Below are 24,902 nucleotides of genomic sequence, written 5' to 3' on the forward strand. Positions count from 1 at the left end.
TGCACATTCTTGATTATCCACAAGGGGCGCATCAGTAAGTGTAATGCATTCCAGGACCGTAGAAAACTCAATTAAAAGCACATAGAAGACTTACATCAAGAGAGTTTTCACATTTATTTAAAAATGCAATGAAGACAATATAAATACAGAGGAGATGGATGGATAGAGTGTGAGCATGTACCAGTGTGAGCTCAGGACAGGTGCTGGCGCTTGTGTTTTAGGATCTCTGTTGAGGTCAGATTCAGGTCTTTATTACAGATGTCACAGTGGTAGATCCTGGTCAGACCCGATGAAGATGATGAGGATGGTTTTATACTGTCAGACTCTGTGAAAACAAAGAAAAAGTGATTAGTGATCTAATCTAGAGATTTTACTCAAATAAATGGTGAAAATATTACTGCCAAGATGTAAAGAGTTATGAGAAAAATTTTCATATAATTAAATTTTTATTTCCGTTTTAGTTTTAATTATTTCAGTTAATGTTTATTTTATTTCAAGAAATATTTTTTTGTTTTAATTTGATATATATATATATATATATATATATATATATATATGTGACCCTGGACCCCAAAACCAGTCTTAAGTAGCACAGGTATATTTTTAGCAATAGCCAAAAATGCATTGCATGGGTCAACATTACCAAAAAATTTTTTTGCCAAAAATCATTAGGGTATTAAGTAAAGATCATGTTCCATAAAGGCATTTTGTAAATTTCCTAGTGTAAATATATCAAAACGTAATTTTTTATTAGTAATATGCATTGCTAAGAACTTCATTTGGACAACTTTAAAGGTGATTTTCTTCCATTTTTTTCATCTCAGCCAAATAACAAACCATACATCAATGGAAAGCTTATTTATTCACCTTTTTAGATGATGAATTAATCTCAATTTCAAAGATTTGACCCTTATGACTGGTTTTGTGGTTCAGGGTCACATATAGTCAGTCAGGCCAATTAAATGGCTAATATTTGGCCACTTAAAGGTATAGTTCACCCAAAAATGAAAATGTGATGTTTATCTGCTTACCCCCAGGGCATCCACGATGTAGGTGACTTTGTTTCTTCAGCAGAACACAAACAAAGATTTTTAACTCAAACTGTTGCAGTCTGTCAGTCATATAATGGCAGTCAATGGGCACCAAATTTTTAAGAGGAAAAAAAACATACACAGACAAAACCAAATTAAACCCTGCGGCTCGTGACGATACATTGAGGTGTTAAGACACAAAATGATCGGTCTGTTTTCGTTTTGTGTCTTAAGACCTCAATGTATCGTCACAAGCTGCAGGGTTTAATTTGGTTTTGTCTGTGTTTTTTTGACTCTCAAAGTCGTGGATCCCATTGACTGCCATTATATGACTGACAGACTGCAACGGTTTGAGTTGGATGCCCTGGGGGTAAGCAGATAAACATCAAATGTTCATTTTTGGGTGAACTATCCCTTTAAAGAATATCACTGATAACTACACTGGCTTAACCGTTTTCAAAATCTATCCACCTTTTTCTTCCTGTAAGAGTGTGCACAGCCATTTATAAATTTTATAGGTGTGGCTTCCGGTCTCATCCGTGTCCAGCTTGTTTCAGGTATACAAAACAGATCATTTTGCTGCTTGATATTGCAAATTGGTGTGTCTTACCATATTATTTTAATGCATTATCTTAATTATAAACACACTGGTTTTTAGTGCAAACAGTTTTACCATTTACTGCACGTTTTTATTCCTCCTGTTATCTCCCTTTAGGGGCTAATGAACTGGAAATCTCACCTATAGGCTTACTTCCATGTTAAAGAAAAAGGTGGATAGCAAGCCTTTAATGAATAAAAAGTATGGAAAATGTTTTTACATTTTTGTAAATGCTAAGCAAATATTTAGTTTTTACTTTTATTTGAGCTATTTGTGCATTTTCCATAATTAAATTGCATTATTGCAGTTGAGGTCAAAAGTTTACGTCCCCCCTTTCAGAAAAATTTATGTGAAAAATTTATTTCACATAAAAGATATTTACATATAGTCATCAAGAAAAAATAATAGTTGAATTTATAAAAATGACCCTGTTCAAAAGTTTACATACACTTGATTCTTAATACTGTGTTGTTACCTGAATGATCCATCTGTGTTTTTTTGTTTGTTTGTTTAGTGATAGTTGTTCATGAGTCCCTTGTTCGACCTGAACAGTTAAACTGTCTGCTGTTCTTCAGAAAAATCCTTCAGGTCCCACAAATTATTTGGTTTTCCAGCATTTTTGTGCATTTGAACCCTTTACAACAATGACTGTATGATTTTGAGATCAACTTTTTACACTGAGGACAACTGAGGGACAACTATTACAGAAGGTTCAAACGCTCACTGATGCTTCACAAAGAAACATGATGCATTAACTTTTTGAATTTGAAGATCTGGATAAATTTAACTTATTTAACTATATTCTGTAGCCTCTGATGAGCAGTACTAAATGAAAAAAATATGATATTTAGGCAAAATAGGAAAAATGTACACATCTTCATTCTGCTCAGAAGTTTTCACCCCTTACTCTTAATGCATTTTGTTTCCTTCTGAAGCATCAGTGAGTGTTTGAACCTTCTGCATAGTTGCACATTGATGGACAGGGTTCAAATACACAAAAATGCTGAAAAACCAAAGAATTTGTGGGATTTTTCAGAGGAACAAATAAGGGACTCATGAACAACTATCACTAAACCAAAAAAAACAAAAAAAAAAAAACAGCTGTGGATCATTCAGGTAACAACACAGTATTAAGAAAGAAGTGTATGTAAACTTCTAAACAGGGTCATTTTTATAAATTCAACTATTATTTGCTCTTGTGGACTATATGCAAACATCTTTTATAAGGAAATATCTTATTCAGGTCAGTACTAAATAAACAGTAACATGCATTTTGTATAATCCCTCTTATTTGTCAAATAATTAACATTTTGCAGATTTTTAAAGGGGGGAGTAAACTTGTGACCTCAAATGTATATATATTTTTGCAGCCTTTTACCCAGTCTGCTATCTAGATATTTTGTTCAGAATTAAAACTTGAAATTTGTATTATTTTAGAAACTTTGTAAATGTCTTGAAATTGGCTCTATTCTTTACAATGACGTATTTCTGAAAGCAAAAACATGGAAACGAGTCAGCATTTTAGCACTTCCGGGTTCCATCATGCAAAATAAGTGTTTTTTTTTTAATGGGTTTTTGATTAAATTTCCTTAAATAAGGTCTGTGGTTAATACAAGCTCAAGATTATTTCATGTTCTATTTATTTTTCTGAAGCTATTACTTGTCTTGAAAAGGCAGCTGCTAACAAGTGGCTAAATGGGACTACAGAGGTTGTCGGGATATTAAACACCTTCACAACGAACAGGTAAACTCATCTACTCACAAATCCACTTTCACAGCCTCGTTGTGTTTAGAATCATGCTCTTGCAAACTATTCTAACTCAAACCTTTTTTTTTTTTTTTTTAATAAATCCTTGTTTAATGATGGTGACGTTAAAGTCATGTGACCGTGGTGTAGTTCATTTATAGCCTACATTCAGCTTTTTACTTCTGCCGATTGTATTTACGCTTCTTATGTTAGTCACAGAGCTTATTTTCTGCGGTGGTCCAAAAGTGAATGGAAAAAATCTTTTGGGTTTTAGTTAAGGCAACCCGAGTTATGCAAACCTCCAGGATGGCCTCCATAGTAAGACATCTAAGCATATTCTGAGCCTGAACCACAAAAGCTGGCTTATAAAATGAAAAGCCTCATCCCGCTTACCTTCCTCCGGCTGCTGTTCCTCCGGCGGCCTGCAGGTGGCCTCATGTTGCATGCGCTCCAGGGGCGTCAGGGGCATGTAAAGGTCACAGTGAGGGCAGCTCCAAAAAGTGCGTAAGCATTCGCTGTACAGGTCCTTAGAGTCCTACATGACACACATTAAAAACATCGGAAGTGGTGCTATTAGAAGACTAAGAAAAGGCTTTTGAGCACATCCTGTCACAGCAAGAGCACTTACACACAGACAGTTGTAGGTGAAGTAGCTGCACAAACGTAGGCCTCCTTTAATGGGATCTGGTTCGGCTTTCATGCCAGGAAACAGAGAGCCGATAGCCGAAGCGGAAGACAGGTCCGGATCCAGCTGTGGTCCGATGTACAGGTTTTGAGACTCCAGCGCCGCCAGACGCCTCAGACTGTAACTAACCTATGAGAGAAAGTCAGTATCATTAGGGATGCACCGAAATGAAAATTCTTGGCCGAAGTTAAACAAATTTAAACACTGGGCCGAACATGGTTTTTCCTGTTTTTTTTTCCACCATGTATTTTGCTATTTTTTTCACCATTGTATAAATGAAATAGCCAAAAAACAGCTTTGTTTTGCTTTTCAAAAAAACTATTTAAAAAAAAAATTAACACTGAACATTTTGAACATTCTAGCAGACATTATTATGGAAGCCCGTTTCCGCCAGGTAAGAAAAAAAAATCCATGCTTAAGTCATAATTACAAGATAAAAAGTCGAAATTATGATTTACTGAATCGAAATACCAGACAAACAGAATATATCACAGAATATGCACAAACACATCTAAGTATTCAGATTATTAACAACTGAATATATATATATATATATGATTGTCTTTTTTTGGGTATTATTTTTGGGATATATTCTGTTTGTCTGTAAATGTTATATGATTTAATAATAAGGTGTGTACTGAACTTGTTCCTCCAAATTGTTTTAAGACAAGTTAATTCGTTCTGGAATATCCCATTTATCATTAGAACACTATCATTTGACCAATGCGTTTATAAAATCATTAAATCAGTTTCAACTTCTAAACTCATAATTTTGACTTTTTAATGTCATATCTCACTTAAGTAAGTCATAATTTCGACTTAAGTAAGTATGGCTTAAGTAAGTAAGAATTTCAACTTTGTATCTCATAATTATGACTTTTAAAGTCATAATTTCGACATAGTAAATCATAATTATGACTTAAGTATGTGATAATTTCGACTTTTTAAGGCATGGATTTTTCTGATCTAGAATCCGTGTGTTTTTAAATGTATAAATAAATGCAGCCTTGCTGAGCAAAGGAGAATGTTATAATAAATGTATTAATAGAGCTGTTGTAATGATTGCTATTATTTTTGTCTTTTTTATTTTATTTTTACAGAACAACAGTACTGTAAATTACAATGTTAACATTTATGAATGTTGACTTTTATTATGGCGGAAACCCACAAGAAGACCTCAGTACTACTTTTTGCAGGTTTAAATGCTTCCACACTGCCCACGTTTGCTGCATTAGTGCACACCTCTATTTGATTGCGTCACGTTATTGTTTGGTATAATTTATTCTGCCTTTTCACTTATAATTTCTAACATTCTGTACATCTCTAAATATCATGTGTGTTTGATCCAGATTAATAATACAGATGCATTATTATGTTTGTGTCATTACCTCAGTGTAAAGCAGAAACCGTACTAGTCCCTCACAAAGCTTTTCCAGTTCTCTGCGGGACACTTTGGGCCCACCTGACCCGAGTCCGGCGGAGGAACCCGGGCCGCCCTGACCGAGCTGAGCCTGAAGCTGCCTCTCCCATTCACCCCGCAGACTGAGGGCCGAGGAGAGCACCTTCAGCGCAGAGTTGCCGTCAGTCAAGCCCAGCTCCAGCCAGCCGTCCACCACCATCCTCGTGCAGTCAGCGTTACTGTCCACTGAGTTGGCTACCAGCAGCAGAGCCTGCATCAAAAAAAGAGCATCCAAGATAAAGAAAAAGGACTTATGGGTGCAGCCATTTGTAAATTGAATGGGTCAGGCTTCCGGTCCCAAATATACAACGCTGTTTTAGTGCCATGTTAAAAAAGTTGAAATATTACCAGAATAAAGTCGAAATTATGAGAATAAAGTCCAAATGTTTCAAGAATAAAGTCTAAATTATGAAAATAAAGTCAGTGTTTTGAGAATAAATACAAAATGTTTTAAGAATAAAGTCCAAATATTTTGACAATAAAGTAAAACATTATGAGAATAAAGTCAAAATGTTTTGAGAATAAAGTCCAAATATTTTGACAATAAAGTCAAAAATTATAAGAATAAAGTAAAAATTACAAGAATAAAGTCAGTATTCTAAGAAAATGTCAAAATTACTAGAATAAAGTCGAAGTGTTTCTAGAATAAAGTCCAAATATTTTGACAATAAATTCAAAAATTATAATAAAGTCAAAATGTTTTGAGAATAAAGTCCTAATATTTTGTCAATAAAGTAAAAAATGATGAAAATAAAGTCAAAGTATTTCAAGAATAAAGTAAAGATTATGAGAATAAAGTTGAAATGTTTCAAGAATAAAGGCAAAATATTTTGACAATAAAGTAAAAAAGTATGAGAATAAGGTCAAAATATTTTAAGAATAAAGTCAAAATTACAAGAATAAAGTCTAAATATTTCGACAATAAAGTAAAATAAAGTCCAAATTATGAGAATAAAGTCTAAATTATGAAAATAAAGTCAGTGTTTTGAGAATAAAAACAAAATGTTTTAAGAATAAAGTCAAAATATTTCGACAATAAAGTAAAATAAAGTCCAAATTATGAAAATAAAGTCAGTGTTTTGAGAATAAAAACAAAACGTTTTAAGAATAAAGTCCAAATATTTTGACAATAAAGTAAAAAATATGAGAATAAAGTCAAAATGTTTTGAGAATAAAGTCCAAATATTTTGACAATAAAGTCAAAAATTATAATAAAGTCAAAATGTTTTGAGAATAAAGTCCAAATATTTTGACAATAAAGTAAAAAATTATAAGAATAAAGTCAAAATTACAAGAATAAAGTCAGTATTCTAAGAAAATGTCAAAATTACTAGAATAAAGTCGAAGTGTTTCTAGAATAAAGTCCAAATATTTTGACAATAAATTCAAAAATTATAATAAAGTCAAAATGTTTTGAGAATAAAGTCCTAATATTTTGACAATAAAGTCAAAAATTATGAGAATAAAGTCGAAATGTTTTGAGAATAAAGTCCTAATATTTTGACAATAAAGTAAAAAATTATGAGAATAAAGTCAAAATGTTTTGAGAATAAAGTCAAAAATTATGAGAATAAAGTCAAAATGTTTTGAGAATAAAGTCCAAATATTTTGACAATAAAGTCAAAAATTATGAGAATAAAGTCAAAATGTTTTGAGAATAAAGTCCTAATATTTTGTCAATAAAGTAAAAAATGATGAAAATAAAGTCAAAGTATTTCGAGAATAAAGTAAAAATTATGAGAATAAAGTCGAAATGTTTCAAGAATAAAGACAAAATATTTTGACAATAAAGTAAAAAAGTATGAGAATAAGGTCAAAATATTTTAAGAATAAAGTCAAAATTACAAGAATAAAGTCAAAATATTTCTACAATAAAGTAAAATAAAGTCCAAATTATTAGAATAAAGTCCAAATTATGAGGATAAAGTCTAAATTATGAAAATAAAGTCTAAATTATGAAAATAAAGTCTAAATTATGAAAATAAAGTCAGTGTTTTGAAAATAAAAACAAAATGTTTTAAGAATAAAGTCTAAATATTTTGTCAATAAAGTCAAAATTATGAGAATAAAGTCAAAGTGTTTCTAGAATAAAGATTAAATGTTTCGATAATAAAGCCAAATTGTTTTGAGATTAAAGTTACAATTTAAAAAAAAAAAATCAGTGTTTTGAGAAAAAAAGACTAAATATTTTGAGAATAAAGTCAAGATTACAAGAATAAAGTCCAAATATTTCGACAATAAAGTCAAAGTGTTTCTAGAATAAAGATAAAATGTTTCGATAATAAAGTAAAAAAATTACGAGAATAAAGTCAAAATGTTTTGAGAATAAAGTCCAAATATTTTGACAATAAAGTCAAAAATTATAATAAAGTCAAAATGTTTTGAGAATAAAGTCCTAATATTTTGTCAATAAAGTAAAAAATGATGAAAATAAAGTCAAAATGTTTTGAGAATAAAGTCCTAATATTTTGTCAATAAAGTAAAAAAGGATGAAAATAAAGTCAAAATGTTTTGAGAATAAAGTCCAAATATTTTGACAATAAAGTAAAAAATTATAAGAATAAAGTCAAAATTACAAGAATAAAGTCAGTATTCTAAGAAAATGTCAAAATTACTAGAATAAAGTCGAAGTGTTTCTAGAATAAAGTCCAAATATTTTGACAATAAATTCAAAAATTATAATAAAGTCAAAATGTTTTGAGAATAAAGTCCTAATATTTTGTCAATAAAGTAAAAAATGATGAAAATAAAGTCAAAGTATTTCAAGAATAAAGACAAAATATTTTGACAATAAAGTAAAAAAGTATGAGAATAAGGTCAAAATATTTTAAGAATAAAGTCAAAATTACAAGAATAAAGTCAAAATATTTCGACAATAAAGTCAAATAAAGTCCAAATTATGAGAATAAAGTCCAAATTATGAGGATAAAGTCTAAATTATGAAAATAAAGTCAGTGTTTTGAGAATAAAAACAAAATGTTTTAAGAATAAAGTCCAAATATTTTGACAATAAAGTAAAAAATTATGAGAATAAAGTCAAAATGTTTTGAGAATAAAGTCAAAATTATGAAAATAAAGTCTAAATTATGAAAATAAAGTCAGTGTTTTGAGAATAAAAACAAAATGTTTTAAGAATAAAGTCCAAATATTTTGACAATAAAGTAAAAAATTATGAGAATAAAGTCAAAATGTTTTGAGAATAAAGTCAAAATTATGAAAATAAAGTCTAAATTATGAAAATAAAGTCTAAATTATGAAAATAAAGTCAGTGTTTTGAGAATAAAAACAAAATGTTTTAAGAATAAAGTCTAAATATTTTGTCAATAAAGTCAAAATTATGAGAATAAAGTCAAAGTGTTTCTAGAATAAAGATGAAATGTTTCGATAATAAAGTCAAATTGTTTTGAGATTAAAGTTACAATTATGAGAAAAAAAATCAGTGTTTTGAGAAAAAAGACTAAATATTTTGAGAATAAAGTCAAGATTACAAGAATAAAGTCCAAATATTTCGACAATAAAGTCAACATTTTTCGAGAATGAAGTAAAAATTATGAGAATAAAGTTTAAGTGTTTTTTCGAAAAAAGCGGCTTGATTCTCGAAATATTTCATCTTGATTATCAAAGTATTTAGACTTTAATCTCAAACAGCTTTACTTTATTCTTGTTATTTCAACTTTATTCTCAAAAACATTTTGACTTTGTTCATAATTTTCTATTTTGTGGCAAACAAGGGGAAAAAAAAGAGAATTTTTTTTTTAATTTATATTGTGATATAAAGTTGAAATAAAAGGGAAAATCACATTTATAATTTATATTTTGTGAAATATTTTGACTTAATTCTCAAAATATTTTGACTTCATTCCTAAAATATTATGACTTAATCTCGTAATTTTCTTTTTTTTTTTTTTACGTGGTGCTAAAACGGCGTTGTACAAATGGCAAATAAGGGAAAAAAAAAAATAATAATAAAAAAGTTGCTACTGTCACTGACCTGTAGTGCCGGAACCCGCACAGAGTTAGAAATGTAAGGCTTGTTTGTTTCTAGCAGAGTAACGAAAGCCAGTAGCTGATGCCTGTTGCTCTGGCCTTTCTCAGCACCTACAGAGAGAGAATATAAGAGTCCACCAGTAAAACAGAGGACAGAGTCTGTCATGATTCCCGCCTTATTGCAAAAAAAAGGATGTACCAAACTCGCTGGTCTCATGCTCAGGAACATGCAGAACTTCAGGGTCACTGGCAAACACACTGGTTGGGTGGATAACAACACCTTGTTTATTACGTGTGTGGAACACCTAACACACAAACATGAGAAAAAAAGTTAGCTGTCTAAAGTGGGCTGATATTACTGTGCATATGTGTGAAAGTGTGACTTTGAGCAGTGTATTTAGCTGTTACCTGCTCTGAGTCTTTGCGGTTGGCGTTGTGTTCATCTGGCATGGCCAGCTGCGGGTAAAGACCGCGACAGAGCACCAGTTTGAGCAGAGACTGCTGCCGTGATGAAAGATCTGCGCTGGCATGCGCAGCTTCCTGCAGCTCATTCACATTGTGACGCAATTTGAACTTGACTTCCTATAAGAGCCAGAAAACCAAAAAGGATACAGTTTAGGTGAATTTTTTTCATGATCATTTAAAGATTTTCCCCACTTTTGTCATTACTCTAATGTGAAAAAATTCTAATCTCATTACCATTATATACACACACTACCAGTCAATTTAATGTAATGTTTTTTTAAGAAGTCTCTTTTTTTGATCCAAAATACAGCAAAAACAGTAAAATTTTGAAATATTTTGAACTGTTTTCTATTTGAACATATTTTAAGATTCCTTAAATTTATTCCTGTGATTTCAAAGCTGAATTTTTAGCATCGTTACTCCAGTTCAGTGTCACATGACCCTTGAAATCATTCTAATATTCTGATTTGCATTTATCTGAAATAAAAATCTTCTGTATAAACATTATAAATGTTTTTGATTAATTTAAGCATCCTTGCTAAATAAAAGTATTCATTTTTATACAGACTCTAATCTTTTGAATGATAGTGTATAATGTTACAAAAGCTTTTTATTTCAGATAAATGCTGATCTTTGGATCTTTCTATTCACCAAAGTATTCTGAAAAAATGCACTCAACTGTTTTAAATATTGATAATAATAATAATAATAATAATAATAATAATAATAATAATACATGTTTCTTCAACAGCAAATCAGCATATTAGAATGATTTCCGAATGGTCATGTGTCACTGAAGAATGAAGTGATGCTGAAAATTTAGATTTGATCACAGGAATAAATTATATTTTAAAATATATTTAAATAAAAAACAGTTATTTTAAACAGTAAAAATATTTCACATTTTTACAGTTTTTGCTGTAATTTAGATCAAATATTATTAAAATTATTAAAATATTAAATATTTATTCATTTATTTACCATTCAAAAGTTTGAGCTCATCGTTTTTTTCTCATCGAGGCTGCATTTATTTGATCAAAAAAATTGTGAATTGTAATATTATTACATTTTTAATAACAGTTTTCTATTTGAAAATATTTGAAAATGTAATTTATTTCCGTGATCAAAACTGAATTTTCAGCATCATTACTGCAGTCTTCAGTGTCACATGATCCTTCAGAAATCATTCTAATATGCTGATTTGTTGCTCAACCAACATTTCTGATTATTATCTGTTTAACTTTTATACTTAACTTTTTACAGTATACTTTGATAAACAAAAAGATCAAACGAATTGGTTTAAAATTAAAATATTTTGTAGTGTTATTTCTTTACAGTCACTTTTGACCAATTTAATGCATGCTTGTTTAATAAAATTATTAAATCGAATCACTACAAAATTTCAACATTATAGCTAATTAATCGAAAGGGATAGCTCACCCAAAAATAAAAACTCCTTCATATCTTCATATCATATCTTGTTCCAAACCTGTATGCATTCTGCTAATTTTGGTTTCCATTAACTTACATTTTTTTCTTTGTCCATACACTGAAAGTCAATAAGAACCAAAATTGTTTAGTTTGAAATATCTTATTTTACACTCCAAAGAAGAGGTGAGAAAATGACGACAGAATGTTCATTCTTGGGTGAACTATCCCTTTAAGAATTGAATAAAGTGAACTGTTGAATCTAGATTAGCTCTCTCTTTTCTTTTCCTCTTAGCTGTAAAGTTTAAACAAACTCAGACACCTGTATGTCAACAGTCTGTTCTGCATTATCTTTTCTCTTCTTGCTTGATCCTGCTCCCTCATCATCAGACCCAGACATGGCGTCTCCCTCCAGTCCTTCCTCCAGGCGCAGAACTTTCCTCTTGGTGTTCTCCTGGAGCTCATGGTCTCGTTTCATCTGGTGGAGCCTCTGTCTCTCCGTAAGTCTCTCTCTGCGCCTGGCTCGGTCCTGCAGTTCTGTCCTTCTGCCCGTATCAGACTGCAGGAGACCGTGAGTCCGCAGCAGCTCCTGTAAGCAACCAGATAACACTATTAGGATCAGTCACATAGGCACACGCAGCTGCAGCTGGGATTTGATATAGAGCTGCTGACTTTGAACTGGCGCCTGAGGTTGACCATCTCGTAAAGCCTCTGTTCCTCCAGACCTCTCCTTCTGCACCACTTCCGGGAGGCACTTCCTCTGTCTGCTTTCACCTGTTGATATTGGATATAAATTAGACGTATATATTAGACAATATGGTTATTTTTTCAAATTTTTACATTTAGATTACCTATTAGATTTCGAAGTTGGGGAAGAAAATGAGATGGAAGTTTTTCAACATACTCAAACTGTCTTGACCAGGATTACACAGACTAAGCATGCGCATCGCAGAGACGAGATAAGACAAGCATTTGAGGTTAAAAAGTACATAAATTGTCCATTTATTTAGAAAATAACTGATGCACCACGCCAACTTTTGCAGCATTTTTCAAACCTGTGGTGAGAGTAGCCTGTGCTGAAACAGGGGTGTCGTTACCCTTTAAAAATGAAACTAAATCTGCCAGTAGGTGGCAGCAAGTTACTGATTTAATTACTGAATCATTCATTCATTTGATTCGTTCCAATTAGTGTTGTTTTTGGCGGCCGATTTTAATTTTAGTTTTAGTCTAGTCTTTGTGTGAAGCTGTCATTTTAGTTTTTATTAGTTTTAGTCACGTTCATATTCTTTTTAGTCTAGTCAAGTTTTAGTCGACTAAAAGTCTGAGCATTTTAGCCTTATTTTAGTCAGAATTACCCATGACTATTTTCGTCTAGTTTTAGTCGACGAAAACTGATGACATTTAGTCAATTTTTTGTCAATGAAAACTGTATTTTAGTCTATTTATAGTAATGCAATTTTATTTAACCCAGTCAAAATAGTAGAAGTATAGACGAAACCAATGTTTTCTTTTAGCCAAACCCATTTCAACCTTACCTTATAAGCTCAAGAATACATCCATTCCAGACATGGAAGATGCTCTAATTTGAAATTACAACATTTATTTTACCTACCAAACATGTTAGAAGTACACACACATAAATTGAAATAAAATAAATACTGACTGCTTCGTATTCTGATTCAAATAACACAAACCCCTTGCACAGGATTCAAGTGTCATTCACTTCTTTATTAAGAATAAATCATAATACGAATAAATATGTACGTGTAGTTTTGTGCATGTTCATTTTCTAGTAATTCCCGCTTCAAAAGCTTATTTGATCCTCTATGGCTACACAAATCATGCTTGTACTTTTATAAGTTTATTTACCAATTAATTAATTTGTGTAAGTAAAATATTTCTTATGGTTTTCGTAGCACACATTGATTCATTTTATGAAACTGTCAAAAAATCGCTTTGACATCTGGGACGCAAAAGAAACTTTTTCCACCTTTGACCACAAGATGTCATTAGTGTGCAACGTGTTGAAAAGCTTCGAGTAATGAAGCTTTTTAGATCCAGTTGAGGGGAACGCTTTGGTGCTGGAAAGCTTAATTTTCCCGTCACTACTAAAAAGTATGAAAAAATGTATGAGTCGTTTCTTCTTTTTCTCCCAAAGACGAACCACAGCTGACCATCGGTCCCTTTCTCTGTGTCAAACCTAACTTTGTTTGTAGCCGCGAGTGTGGCTTGAGAAAGTGACGTCGCCTGTGGTTTAGGCTAGAAGGGATAAGGCTCTGGCTACTGGGCATGCGCACATCAATGTAACGTTTAGGGCTGGGACACGATTAATCGCGATTAATCGTGTCCCAGCCCTAGTAACGTTATAACATTTCGTTTCGTCTCGTTTTCGTCGCCGAAAATGAAGAGACATTTTAGCATAGTTTTTATTTTGTAAACCACATTTAGTCTCGTTTTTATTCGTCAAAGATATTGCATTATACATTTTGTTATAGTCATCGTCACATGACCAGCATTTTCGTTTCGTTTCGTCTCGTTTTCGTCATGTGATAAAGGTTCGTTGACGACCATATTTAGTCATAATTTTCGTTGACGAAAGCAACACTAGTTCCAATGGCTGATTCACTCAGGAATAAAGCAAGCGACTGTCTTCATGAATGCGAAAGAGAATTTTTGACTCACTAGATTAGTTTAAAAACGCACGTTCATTCATAAACAAAAATGCTGTGTTTGAATGGAGATGCGCAGAGGCTCGGTTGTGACTTGTTTCAGACTATTTTTGACGACAAAATTAAAATCAGCCAATAGTGTTATAGTCAGACAATGTTAGTCACTTAATATTAACTTCTTCTCTTCTATTGAACTGTTGTATTAATCAATACCTCATTTACAAACTCCCTTAAAATCATTAAAAGCTGTCACTCATCTTAGTTTATCGCGATCTCAAAAAGTTCCATTATAATCAACGAAGCTCTCTATACTGCACAATCAATCTCTTATTTATTCTCACTATACACTTTGTTTAGAAAAAGATTCATCAGATATGTCTATGATACATTACAAAAACATGTAGAAAACTTTGAAGCTCCCCTCAGTGCAAACACAAATATGCTGATCGGGTCAGTCGCACCCTTCGTGTATTTCCTTTTTTTTTTTTTTGGAGAAATTGTGATGCAAATTCCGTTAATGATGCACCTTTGTGTGTTTCGGTGATTTATGCATGTGTTAATGCATTAACATTGACAGCCCTAGTATATAGCCTAGACAAAATGATCGCGAATTACATCTCACTATTTATTTAGACAAAATAAATTGATAGTTATATATGGCAATGCTGACTTTTTTCTCTCTAAATTCTGAGTTTATATATTTTAAGAGGCACCCAAGTTGTGGATGAAAGGATATGCCTGTATTTCCTTCAAGAAATGTGTTGGTACATTCCTCTTCACATTTTATTTTGATATGTTTCTGATATTGATACACAATTAAACAGGCAAAGACTGAAAGACTGACCTGCACCCAGGCATTAAAGGTGTTCATCAGAGTGAAAGGGTCGCCCTGGTTGCTGTTCAGGGGCTGGCGAGTGGTAGAGCAGTCGGGGTTGTGCTGAGCACTGCGCAGAAATGGAGACTGGACACTCAGAGCAGCAGCAACCGTCAACACCGGCTCCACCAGGTTGAAGACTGAACCCAAAACCAACATTTTTCCTGTACAAAGACAAGTAGGAGCATTAATACATTAGCAAGCACAAATAACTACACAAAACAGCAGCGATGGGTTCTTTACCAATGACCACATCCACAGGCAGTTGAGCCAGCAGCCTGCCAATGGGGCTGAGCTCCCCGTGTTCATCTAGCGCCCCCTGCTCTTTCAGATACGTCACTGCAGTCTGAATACTAGAAGCGGGAGGAGGGTCTATGAAAACAAAAGTGCGAGGGTCACCCAGACCCATGCTCTTCATCTGCAGAAACATCATTTGAAATGTATTAATCCAGTGTCTCGTTGAATTAAGTAAAAGCACAGTTTTCATAGGCTTCATGAGAGAGCACCTGTAGGATGAGGGAGTCTAGAGCCACCCTGTGGATCTCAGGAACAGGATATGGGGCAAAGGCGTCGTAATCCGATTCAGAGTAGAGTCGGTAACAGACTCCCGGCCCAGTTCTGCCTGCTCGTCCCTTCCTCTGTTCAGAACTGGCTCTGCTGATCCAGAACTCCTGCAGTCTCTGCATCTTGGCTTTTGGATCAAAACTCATCTCCTTCACCTTTCCTATTAAGAAACATCAATGATGTTCCAACATAAAGAAAACAAACGTAAGGCTTGGTGGCAGGGTCTGATAGCATCTTCAAATTTTCAATAAAATATTTAAATATATTAGGATATCTTAAGGACACTCAAATGTAAGACTTTTTAAGATCTGCACAAACAAAATAAATACTGTATTAATGAGATAGGGTAATATGTTCGGTAACATATCAAATCATACAGTCACTGTAAAAAGCATGATTTGCAGTTCCGACACAGACTTTTACAAAAACAAAAAGTTTTATGGAATGATTTCAGTCTTTAACCACTTTTAAGAAAAAGTATCAATTATTATAGTCATTTTAACAATTATCATCAATTAATTATATTAGTTTAATAACAAATATATCTTAGTGTTTTAATTGTTTCGATTTTTATAAAGCAATAGCTTCTTGGCCATCCACTGGTTCACATTTACAACTACATGTTTGCAGCGTAAAAACATGGCGATTTTCATTGGTCTGAACAAAAACAGCAGACGGGCTGATTTAAAAAATGCACATTGATTCTCTGCCAGCAGGTGGCACTTTTGGAATCGCAATCATAAAGCTGTCTCTCAATTCTTGTCTTTCTGTCGGCAAATTTAAGACCTCTTGAAATCCTGATTAAGACTTTGTTGTACCATTTAAGACTTTTTATGACCTTAAAATTGATACTAAACAAAATTTAAGACATTTTAAGTCTACTTTCCTGTGGAATCCCTGGTACATTTTTTCTGCCATAGTCCAATTGCATTTTGTATTAATATTCTTGGCATACAGTGAGGAAAAAAATTATTTGATCCCCTGCTGATTTTGGACGTTTGCCCACTGACAAAGAAAATGTTTAATGGTAGGTTTATCTGAACAATGAGAGACAGAATAACAACAAAATAAATCCAGAAAAATGCATTTCAAAAAAGTTACAAAATTGATCTTTTTTTTGTGTTAGTGGGCTATATATATATAAATGTATATATATATATATATATATATATTTTTTTTTTTTTTTTGATAAATTGAAACTTTAAAATAACCAAATATATAAAAAAACTATGAAAACAATACAACTGGTACCTGAATCGACCACAAAGCGCACTCCATCTATAGTGACTGAAGTCTCAGCAATATTGGTAGAAATGATGCATTTTCTCACACCCGCAGGTGCAATGTCAAAGACCTGAAGAAATAGAGAAATTATTCAAAACTAATATACTACAATATTTCACATACAGTTCAAACGTTTGGGGTCGGTAAGATTTTTTAATGCTTTTGAAGAAGTCTCTTACACTCACTAAGGCAAAGAATTTATACAGCAAGGAAGCAAAAACAGTAACATCATCGAATTTCAAATTTAAAATAACATTTTTCTATTCTTACTATATTTTAAAATGCAATCCTGTGATCAAAGCTGATTTTTCAGCATCACTGCTCCAGTCTTCAGTGTCACATGATGCTTCAGAAATCATTTTAATATGCTGATTTGCTGCTTAAGAAACAATTCTTATTATGCTGCTTAATATTTTTGATATAATTTTGTTTAGAATTTTTTGATTAACAAAAAGGTCAGAAGAACAGCATTCATTTCAAAAACAGAATATTTTATAACATCTAACAAAAGTCTTTACTGTCACGTTTGATCAATATAAAGCTTGCTGAAAGACCTTTTCATTTTTGCCACAAAATAAAATAGTATTGACCCTAAACTTATGAACAGTAAAAGAAGAAGGAGTGAAAATTAGAATAATCGTCATGAAGAATAGATATCATGAAGAATCAACCATCTCAATATCTGAACCAGATGTACCTTATCCTGCTGGGCCAGTGAGAGTGTGCTGTGCAATGGGAGGACGATCCAGCGCTGTGTGTGTGTGGCGTACGTCTGACAGGCCTCCTGGATAGTGGAAATCTCAGCCACTCCACTGAGGAACAGCAGCATGTCGCCTCTTTCCTCCGGCGGGTACCGCTGGTCAATACCCTGCAGCACACGCAGATATGGCCTTGGGTCCAGTTTCTCAGAACGGGAACCCTGCTCTTCTGGAGGAATGGGCTGGTAGATCACCTACACACAAACACAGGAGAAATTTCGGTGCTATTCATTTACAAAAAAAATAATTTCTGAACACTGTATTAAGAGCTCACCTGAATGGGGAAGAGTCTGCCTGGCACCTGCAGAACAGGTGCGCTGTTGAAATAGCTAGAGAAGAGTTTGATGTTGATAGTGGCTGACATGAGGACCAGCCGCAGGTCTGGGCGCAGGGGCAGAAGGGAACGCAGCACTCCCAGCAGGAAATCACAATGCAGGTGTCTCTCATGCACCTCGTCCACGATCAGCACCTGGTATTGGCCCAGGGAAGCGTCCTGCTGGATTTGACGGAGCAGGAGACCTTCAGTCAGGAACAGGAGTTTAGTAGCTGTCGTGCGGCTGGTCTCAAAGCGGATCTGGTACCCAACCTAAAGACAAAATGTTTTTCCAACTAATTCACAAACAGTTTTCTCTGCCGTGATTCATTAACTTAGTCCATTTGCATTTAGTATGCACTGCAAAAAAATGCTTTTCTTACTTCGTTTCCAGCCAAAATATCAGTCAACAAAAGGAAACACAACATGCAGTTTTTGAATGAAGTTTATTTTATTATGAAAGGAAAACAAAATTCAAACCCACATGGCCCTGTGTGAAAAAAATGTTTGCCCCCTAAACTTAATAACTGGTTGGGCCACCCTTAGCAGCAACAACTACAATCAAGCGTTTGCGATAACTTGCAATGAGTCTTTCCAGCATGAACTGGCTTTTTAAGGTCATGCCACAGCATCTCAATAGGATTCAGGTCAGGACTTTGACTAGGCCACTCCAAAGTCTTCATTTTGTTTTTCTTCAGCCATTCAGAGGTGGATTTGCTGGTGTGTTTTGGATCATTGTCCTGCTGCAGAACCCAAGTTCGCTTCAGCTTGAGGTCACAAACAGATGGTCGGACATTGTCCTTCAGGATTTTTGGTAGACAGCAGAATTCATGGTTCCATTTATCATCACAGCAAGTCTTCCAGGTCCAGAAGCAGCAAAACAGCCCCAGTCCATCACACTACCACCACCATATTTTACTGTTGGTATGATGTTCTTTTTCTGAAATGCTGTTGGGACACACGCCTTCCAAAAAGTTCTTCACTTTTTCACACAGGGCCATGTGGCTTTGAAAAAACCCTTCGTTTAAAAACTGCATGTTGTGTTTACTTGTGTTAGCTTTGATTAATATTTAAATTTATTTGATGATCTGAAACACTTTTTCACACCACTGTATATTTGTTGCGAAAACAATGTACTAAACTCAAAAGATCTCTGTACCTTGGAGCCGTACTGGTTGAGGCTCTCAAAGCTGACTCTCTTGGCCAGTGAGATGCAGGCAATACGGCGTGGTTGAGTACAGGCTATGTGGTCGAACCCTGATGCCATCAGATATTGGGGCACCTGTGTGGACTTTCCACATCCTGTGTCTCCAGCCACCACCACCACAGGATGAGTCCTCACCAGCTCCACTATCCTGTCCCGGTACTGGAAAATAGGGAGGCTCTTCTGCTCCTTTCTTAACTTGGAAAGTTTGTTAAAGCTCTGCTTCTGATTGAAATCTAGAAAATGAAGGAGGGCAAGACGGCAGTCGGTGATCTCCTGCTTGCCAGGACCAGAGGGGTCCCTGCGCCTCTTGCGCTCAGATCCTCCCAGACGCTCCTCTATGTCTTTGGAGCACACTGAGATGTTGATCCTGTATCTGGCATCGTAGTCCTTTGGAAGCCCCAGATCCGCAGATCCAGACTTCTTACTGGATTTTCCCTCGTGTGATTCTTGCTTGCAGGATTTGGCTGCTGACATCTCTTTCTTGGCTTTGAATCTCTGGAAGCGCTCAAAGAAGGTCCAGAACTCCTTGTGTTCGGCGCTGCCTGCCTGAATGTAGTCATGCTTGCGGAAAAACACCTCGTCCAGCTGGGCTCGACACTGAGGACTGTCCCAGTCCCAACTCCGACTGTCCTTTCGCTCATGGGACATCTTTACTAACTCAACTTTCAATTGCTTGCGAGTCTACAACGCACAGCTGTCGAAATATTCACGCATCTCACATTAATTTCACAGTATCGTAGTAGTGGACCTTTCTCATATTTCGTAAAGCACATTTGATGCCTACATTTTTGTTATATTTATGCTTCTCGAAACGGTGTAACACCGGAGCGTTAACTTGAAGGGATCTTTTCTGGTCCGTCTGTGTTTACAGTCCGGAATTCAGCGTCGTGTCAATACATAATAGTTCCTACACCAACAGCTCAAGCGTTCTGCGGATTGTAATGCAACAGTACCCCAGGTAGCCAGTGTAATCGGGCCGGTCGCGGCGGAGTGTCGGCTCACTCGGCTGAGTGCTGGCAGCGTCTCGCCAGAAGTGAGCCACCTCTGGCCCGGTAATGGCTGCAAGATTTGGCTAGGCTTTGGATCAGTGGATCTGGCCAGATTCTCTTCTTCTTCTTCTTCTGTTAATTTGTTGGCGGGTTGCAATCCAACTGAAAAGGTGCATACCGCCACCTACTGTACTGGAGTGTGAAGATAAATGGAACTCTAAGAGGCCTTAAGAGGATCTTATATCCTGTTCCTAAGGCCGCTGTTATTAATGAATTTCATTATAGCTGAAATTGTTCTAGGTAATTCTTTACCCACCTTTAAAATATTACATACTGAATATTCCTTGATTCCCAGATTTTGCATATCTTTTACAAGTTCATTTCTTTCTTGATTATATTTTTTACATCTAATAAATACATGTTCAACTGTTTCAATTTCCTGGCACTCATTGCATATTCCTGTGTTATGTTTACCAATAATATGAAGAGTTGCATTAAGTTTAGTGTGACCCATTCTTAATCTTGTAAATGTGACAAATTCTTGCCTATTTATAAGGTGCTTAACTTTATTTTGTTTTATGTCCTGTTGTATTCTGTAGAAATGTCTTCCGTCTTTACATGAATCCCATTGTTTTTGCCATTTACTTATACACGCTTGTTTGGCTAGTGACTTCCCTTCTTCCCTACTTAGGGTTATTACTATGTTAATATTTTCTATCTGAAGAGCTTCTTTGGCCATTTTGTCCACCCTCTCATTTCCCGGTATCCCCATATGTGCTGGTACCCATAAAAACTGTATTTCCTTCCCCAAGTGGTTAAGTCTGTGTAAGATAATCATTATTTCTGTAAGTATGTCTTTCCTACTTGATTTAAAAGTGTTTAAACTAATAAGTGATGCCATAGAATCTGAACAGATTAAAATATTTCCCTCTGAGTTTGTTGTCTTCTCCTCACACCATTCTAGTGCCATCTGAATGGCGACTAATTCTGCAGTATATACTGAGGCTGCATCTGTCAATCTTACTTTATTTCCATTTCTGTGTTTTGGTACATGGAATGCTGCACCCGTTTTCCCTATCTCTGGATTTTTTGATCCATCTGTATATACCTGCAAAAATCCTGAGTAAGCTGTGTTCATGTATTCTAATATTTCATACTTGATTTGCCCTACAACCTCTCCTTTCTGTATTCTGTTATGTATTGTCAAGTCTATTCTTGGTTCTCTTAAAATCCAAGGTGGTATTGGAGATATCACTACTGTTGGAGAAAATTTTTCTGAATTTATTTTCATTTCTCTAGCCCATTCCTGTGCCTTCCACGCAAACCCTGACCCTGGAAAGGTTGTAGTTTCCCAACTGTCTTCAATAATTTCCTGAGCCAAATGATTCTTATGTCCTTTCAGATTTATGTAATATGCCATAGATAATTTTTGCCGCCGGATGCTTAGAGGCATTTCTGCAAGCTCTACCTGCATTGCTGCTGCAGGTGTTGATTTAGCAGCTCCTAAAATGCATCTTAAAGCTCTATTCTGAATTACATCTAATTTCTTAAGCAATGACCTTGATGCAGATCCGTATACAACACATCCATAATCTAATGTAGAGCGAAGTAAAGCATAATAGATTTTGGCCAGATTCTCGTTGAAAAACGGAACATTTAGCCACATTCAGCTCGAATATGGGCCATATTAGTCCCAAAAAAAATGTAAAAATAAATAAATCAGATTTTACTAGTGTTGGGGCAAGTTACTTTTTAAAATACTGAGTTACTCCCTGAAAAAGTAACTAATTACGTTACTTTGTTACTATTTATGGAAAGTAATGCGTTACGTTACTTTTGCGTTACTTTTTTTTAAATCTGGGCAGGGGTTGCTTGTTTGCTTTTAATATAAAAAGTTATATTTTTGGCAAATGTAAAAGCCTTTTTTACACCAAAAGCCTCAGGCTTGCAGAAAAGTAAATTAATGTCTGTAGACCACAGAAGAAAAAATGTCATTAGTATGGATGAATTGGATCATCGAAGGTCGGCAGCAAAAACATCGGTGAATAAAATGGGATTAAATACATAAAGGATATTTGTATTATTTAACATGTTTAATTATTGCAGGGTTGTGTTGAATTTCACTGTTTTTATTTGTTTTGAGGAATACTCTGTTTTTTTGTAAGTGAGATAATTTTTTTGCATGTTCACATTTATTCTAGAACTAAAGTACCATTTTACAATTTCTCTCCACATGGGGACAGGAGAGCTTTTAATCAATAAGTGGGGGGAATGTAACTGGTGTTACTTATTTGAAAAAGTAACTCGGATATTTTCTTGTCAATTAAAAAGTAACTACTTTACTAGTTACTTGGAAAAAGTTATATTATTACGTAACTTGTAATGCATTACCCCCAACACTGGATTTGACTCTTTCTGTAAATATTTGGTCCCCACAATGGAGATTAAACCTGTACACGCACAATCAATTAATTAAGCTGAATTGCTAAATTATTATTATTATTTTAATTTCTATTTTAAATAATATTTCTATAAATTGTGAGGCTGGCCTCAAATTGACTGTTTATAATTTAAAAAATGTTTCCTTCATCTCTAAATTATATGACACTTTCTGACTGAGTTTGATTGTTCTACACCCCAAAAATAGAATGGTATCTGGATTTAACATAGCTAATAATATACTTTCTCCAAGACTTCCCTTTATAACACCATTTTAAGGCTTGATCACAATCGTAATGTGGCATAATTGCAAAAACAGACACCTCAGTATGAAGCGGTACACTTTTGACAAAATATGATTTTAAATGTTATAATTGCGCTTTTATGTCCAAATAAAAATCCAACAGCAAAATTTAATGAGTAGAATAATGAATAGAGGTAATAAAATCAGTGAGTGAAACTATCATTATTATTATTAACTGCTGTTATGTAAATCATGGGGTAATTTTTATTTTTGGGTGAACTATGAAAAAATACAAAACGTTGCAAAATAATTGTCCATCTATACACGTATAATTCTTTACCAACAGCTTTGTTCAACACTATTAACAATGAACTGACAGACGGCATATTCTATCAATTGACAATATCTGGAGTCACTAAGTCAGTATTGCAATATGCAGAACATGAATGGAATTTGTACTTCTGGAACCAGACTGTTGCACTCTTTCAGTAAAAGCATTACACACATTTCACACTGTATTAACCAGATACACATTTTATTTGTAAAAGGTTGCTAAGTTTTTTGTCTCTAAATTTATTCAAAAGTGTTAAATGTAATCCCTGAATCAAATTTAAAGCACTCCTGACTCCTTTTCAAGCGTTTCCACGTGTAACTCGAGCTTTGTTTAGTCACATCACAGTACATACATATTGGACAAAATTGATAAAAAGACTGAAGAAGTTCACATTAAAGTATGTGAGTGTGACTCCAGAAACACACACTCCTTGAACCAACGAATACCGAAGATACAGACCAAAACAAAATCAAATCATTCACATTCATAAAAGAAAGGATCATTTTAAAAACCACAAAATCTTTAAAAGGAGAAAATAAGACATTTATTTACACACCTAAAGACAGAATAAAACCCTCACACCGCTCTCCTCATAAAATATACAAATGTATAAAACAAAAGGCAAAAAAACAGGTCAAAGTCCATCCCGCTCATCAACCAGACTATGCTGGGTTATTCCATATATGTTACTAAAACATCTGTGACCTGAGAAAACAAAACGGTTCATAAAATTTCTCACAGTTCATTATAAGAGCAACTTATACTCCTGTCTTCTCCTTGATCCAGCCCCGGAATTTCGGGACATTTGTGTAGATGCCCGGCTTGTCTTTGCGAGCACAACCGTCACCCCAGCTCACCACTCCCGCCAGGAACGTACGGTCATTTGTTGGATAGGTCATAGGACCGCCAGAATCACCCTGAGCAAAGAAAATATGTTATTTAAATGGAGGATGATGCAAGTTTACCATGAGTGAAAAAAACAAATCAATAAATGCCTGATACTGAAAGTCTATATATGATGTGATCTGGGAAAAACCATTGGATGTCGCTTTGGGATGTTTTCAGGAAATTCAAAAAATAGGTTGATAGGTTTTTGTCAAAATTAGGTTTTTCATTCAATTACTATTCTATAACATCTTACCTATCATCTCTGAAAATATCTTGGCAAAATGCACTTGTTTAGTGCAGAAAAAATAGATTTAATGCAGCGAGCAGAATTGACTGTCTTTCTCTTCTCTTATTTTATTGCGTACAGTAATTCTGCCCTCCAAAAGCAAAGCGCAGTAACTACACATTTGTCAAAATTGAGTTAAGGCTTAAAATGGCCTTTGTGACAACTGTTTTGTCTTGTGGCAAAGTCTCCTGGTTCACTTTTTTCCCTGGTTCAATTAATTTGTTCAGTGTAACATGCATGTCAACATGTTTGACTAGCTTGTGTAAAAATTTTAAAGACATTTTTCTCAGTTTCAGTGTTAGCGTAGTTACTGCACTTTGCCTTTGGAGGGCAGAATTGCTCTCAAAAGGCAAGTAAAGCCACTCAAACAAGTTACATTTTTGCAGATGATATTCTTTCGTTTTATGCCTGCCATAGTTATGAGTGAAACATCACGTCATTACTGTCTGTTAAACAGAGGAATAAACTAGAGGAATAAAGAATTGCAGATATTTACACATTTTTGACCAAAAAAAATAAAAAAATAATCAGAAAACAGATATTGTTTTATATTTTGATTTTTCTTCTTATATTGTTTATAAGAAGGAGAGGGTAGTGAACGACGTCTCGGGTTGCTAAAGACCCGAGGTATACATTCAAGGGTTATTAAAGGT

At 34.2% G+C, this 24,902-nt stretch overlaps 2 protein-coding genes across 2 annotated transcripts in view; both read right to left on the reverse strand.

Annotated features, from left to right (window-relative positions):
- Positions 1 to 95: 95 nt before the first annotated feature.
- On the reverse strand, positions 96 to 20,145 carry dhx34 (DEAH (Asp-Glu-Ala-His) box polypeptide 34). The gene is made up of 16 exons (XM_073850717.1): positions 19,022 to 20,145; positions 17,824 to 18,135; positions 17,489 to 17,743; positions 16,759 to 16,861; positions 15,450 to 15,667; positions 15,187 to 15,361; positions 14,914 to 15,107; positions 12,073 to 12,174; positions 11,723 to 11,989; positions 9,916 to 10,089; positions 9,707 to 9,812; positions 9,512 to 9,618; positions 5,450 to 5,731; positions 4,005 to 4,190; positions 3,770 to 3,911; positions 96 to 325 (listed from the first exon to the last, which is right to left on the reverse strand). Exons 1-16 carry the CDS (start codon positions 19,715 to 19,717, stop codon positions 192 to 194), a joined length of 3,453 nt encoding a protein of 1,150 aa, XP_073706818.1. The 5' UTR covers positions 19,718 to 20,145; the 3' UTR covers positions 96 to 191.
- A 3,114-nt stretch (positions 20,146 to 23,259) lies between these two features.
- st14a (ST14 transmembrane serine protease matriptase a) overlaps positions 23,260 to 24,902 on the reverse strand; it is a 33,360-nt gene continuing 31,717 nt past the window's right edge. Inside the window, exon 19 of the mRNA XM_073850407.1 lies at positions 23,260 to 23,992. Coding sequence (XP_073706508.1) covers positions 23,834 to 23,992 — 159 coding nt within the window. The 3' untranslated portion in view covers positions 23,260 to 23,833. The remainder of the gene's footprint in view (positions 23,993 to 24,902) is intronic.

The sequence above is a fragment of the Garra rufa genome, chromosome 11, assembly GCF_049309525.1.
Source record: "Garra rufa chromosome 11, GarRuf1.0, whole genome shotgun sequence".
In the NCBI taxonomy this organism is placed as follows: domain Eukaryota; kingdom Metazoa; phylum Chordata; class Actinopteri; order Cypriniformes; family Cyprinidae; genus Garra; species Garra rufa.

What these genes read in the sequence shown, in the direction of transcription:
- dhx34 (XM_073850717.1), bottom strand. Translation starts at nt 19,717, where the DNA reads ATGTCCCATGAGCGAAAGGACAGTCGGAGTTGGGACTGGGACAGTCCT. An exon ending in TAGACTCCCTCATCCTACAG is followed by an intron (nt 15,362 to 15,449) that starts GTGCTCTCTCAT and finishes ATGTTTCTGCAG; the next exon opens with ATGAAGAGCATGGGTCTGGG. An exon ending in TCACCTACAACTGTCTGTGT is followed by an intron (nt 3,912 to 4,004) that starts GTAAGTGCTCTT and finishes TGTGTCATGTAG; the next exon opens with GACTCTAAGGACCTGTACAG.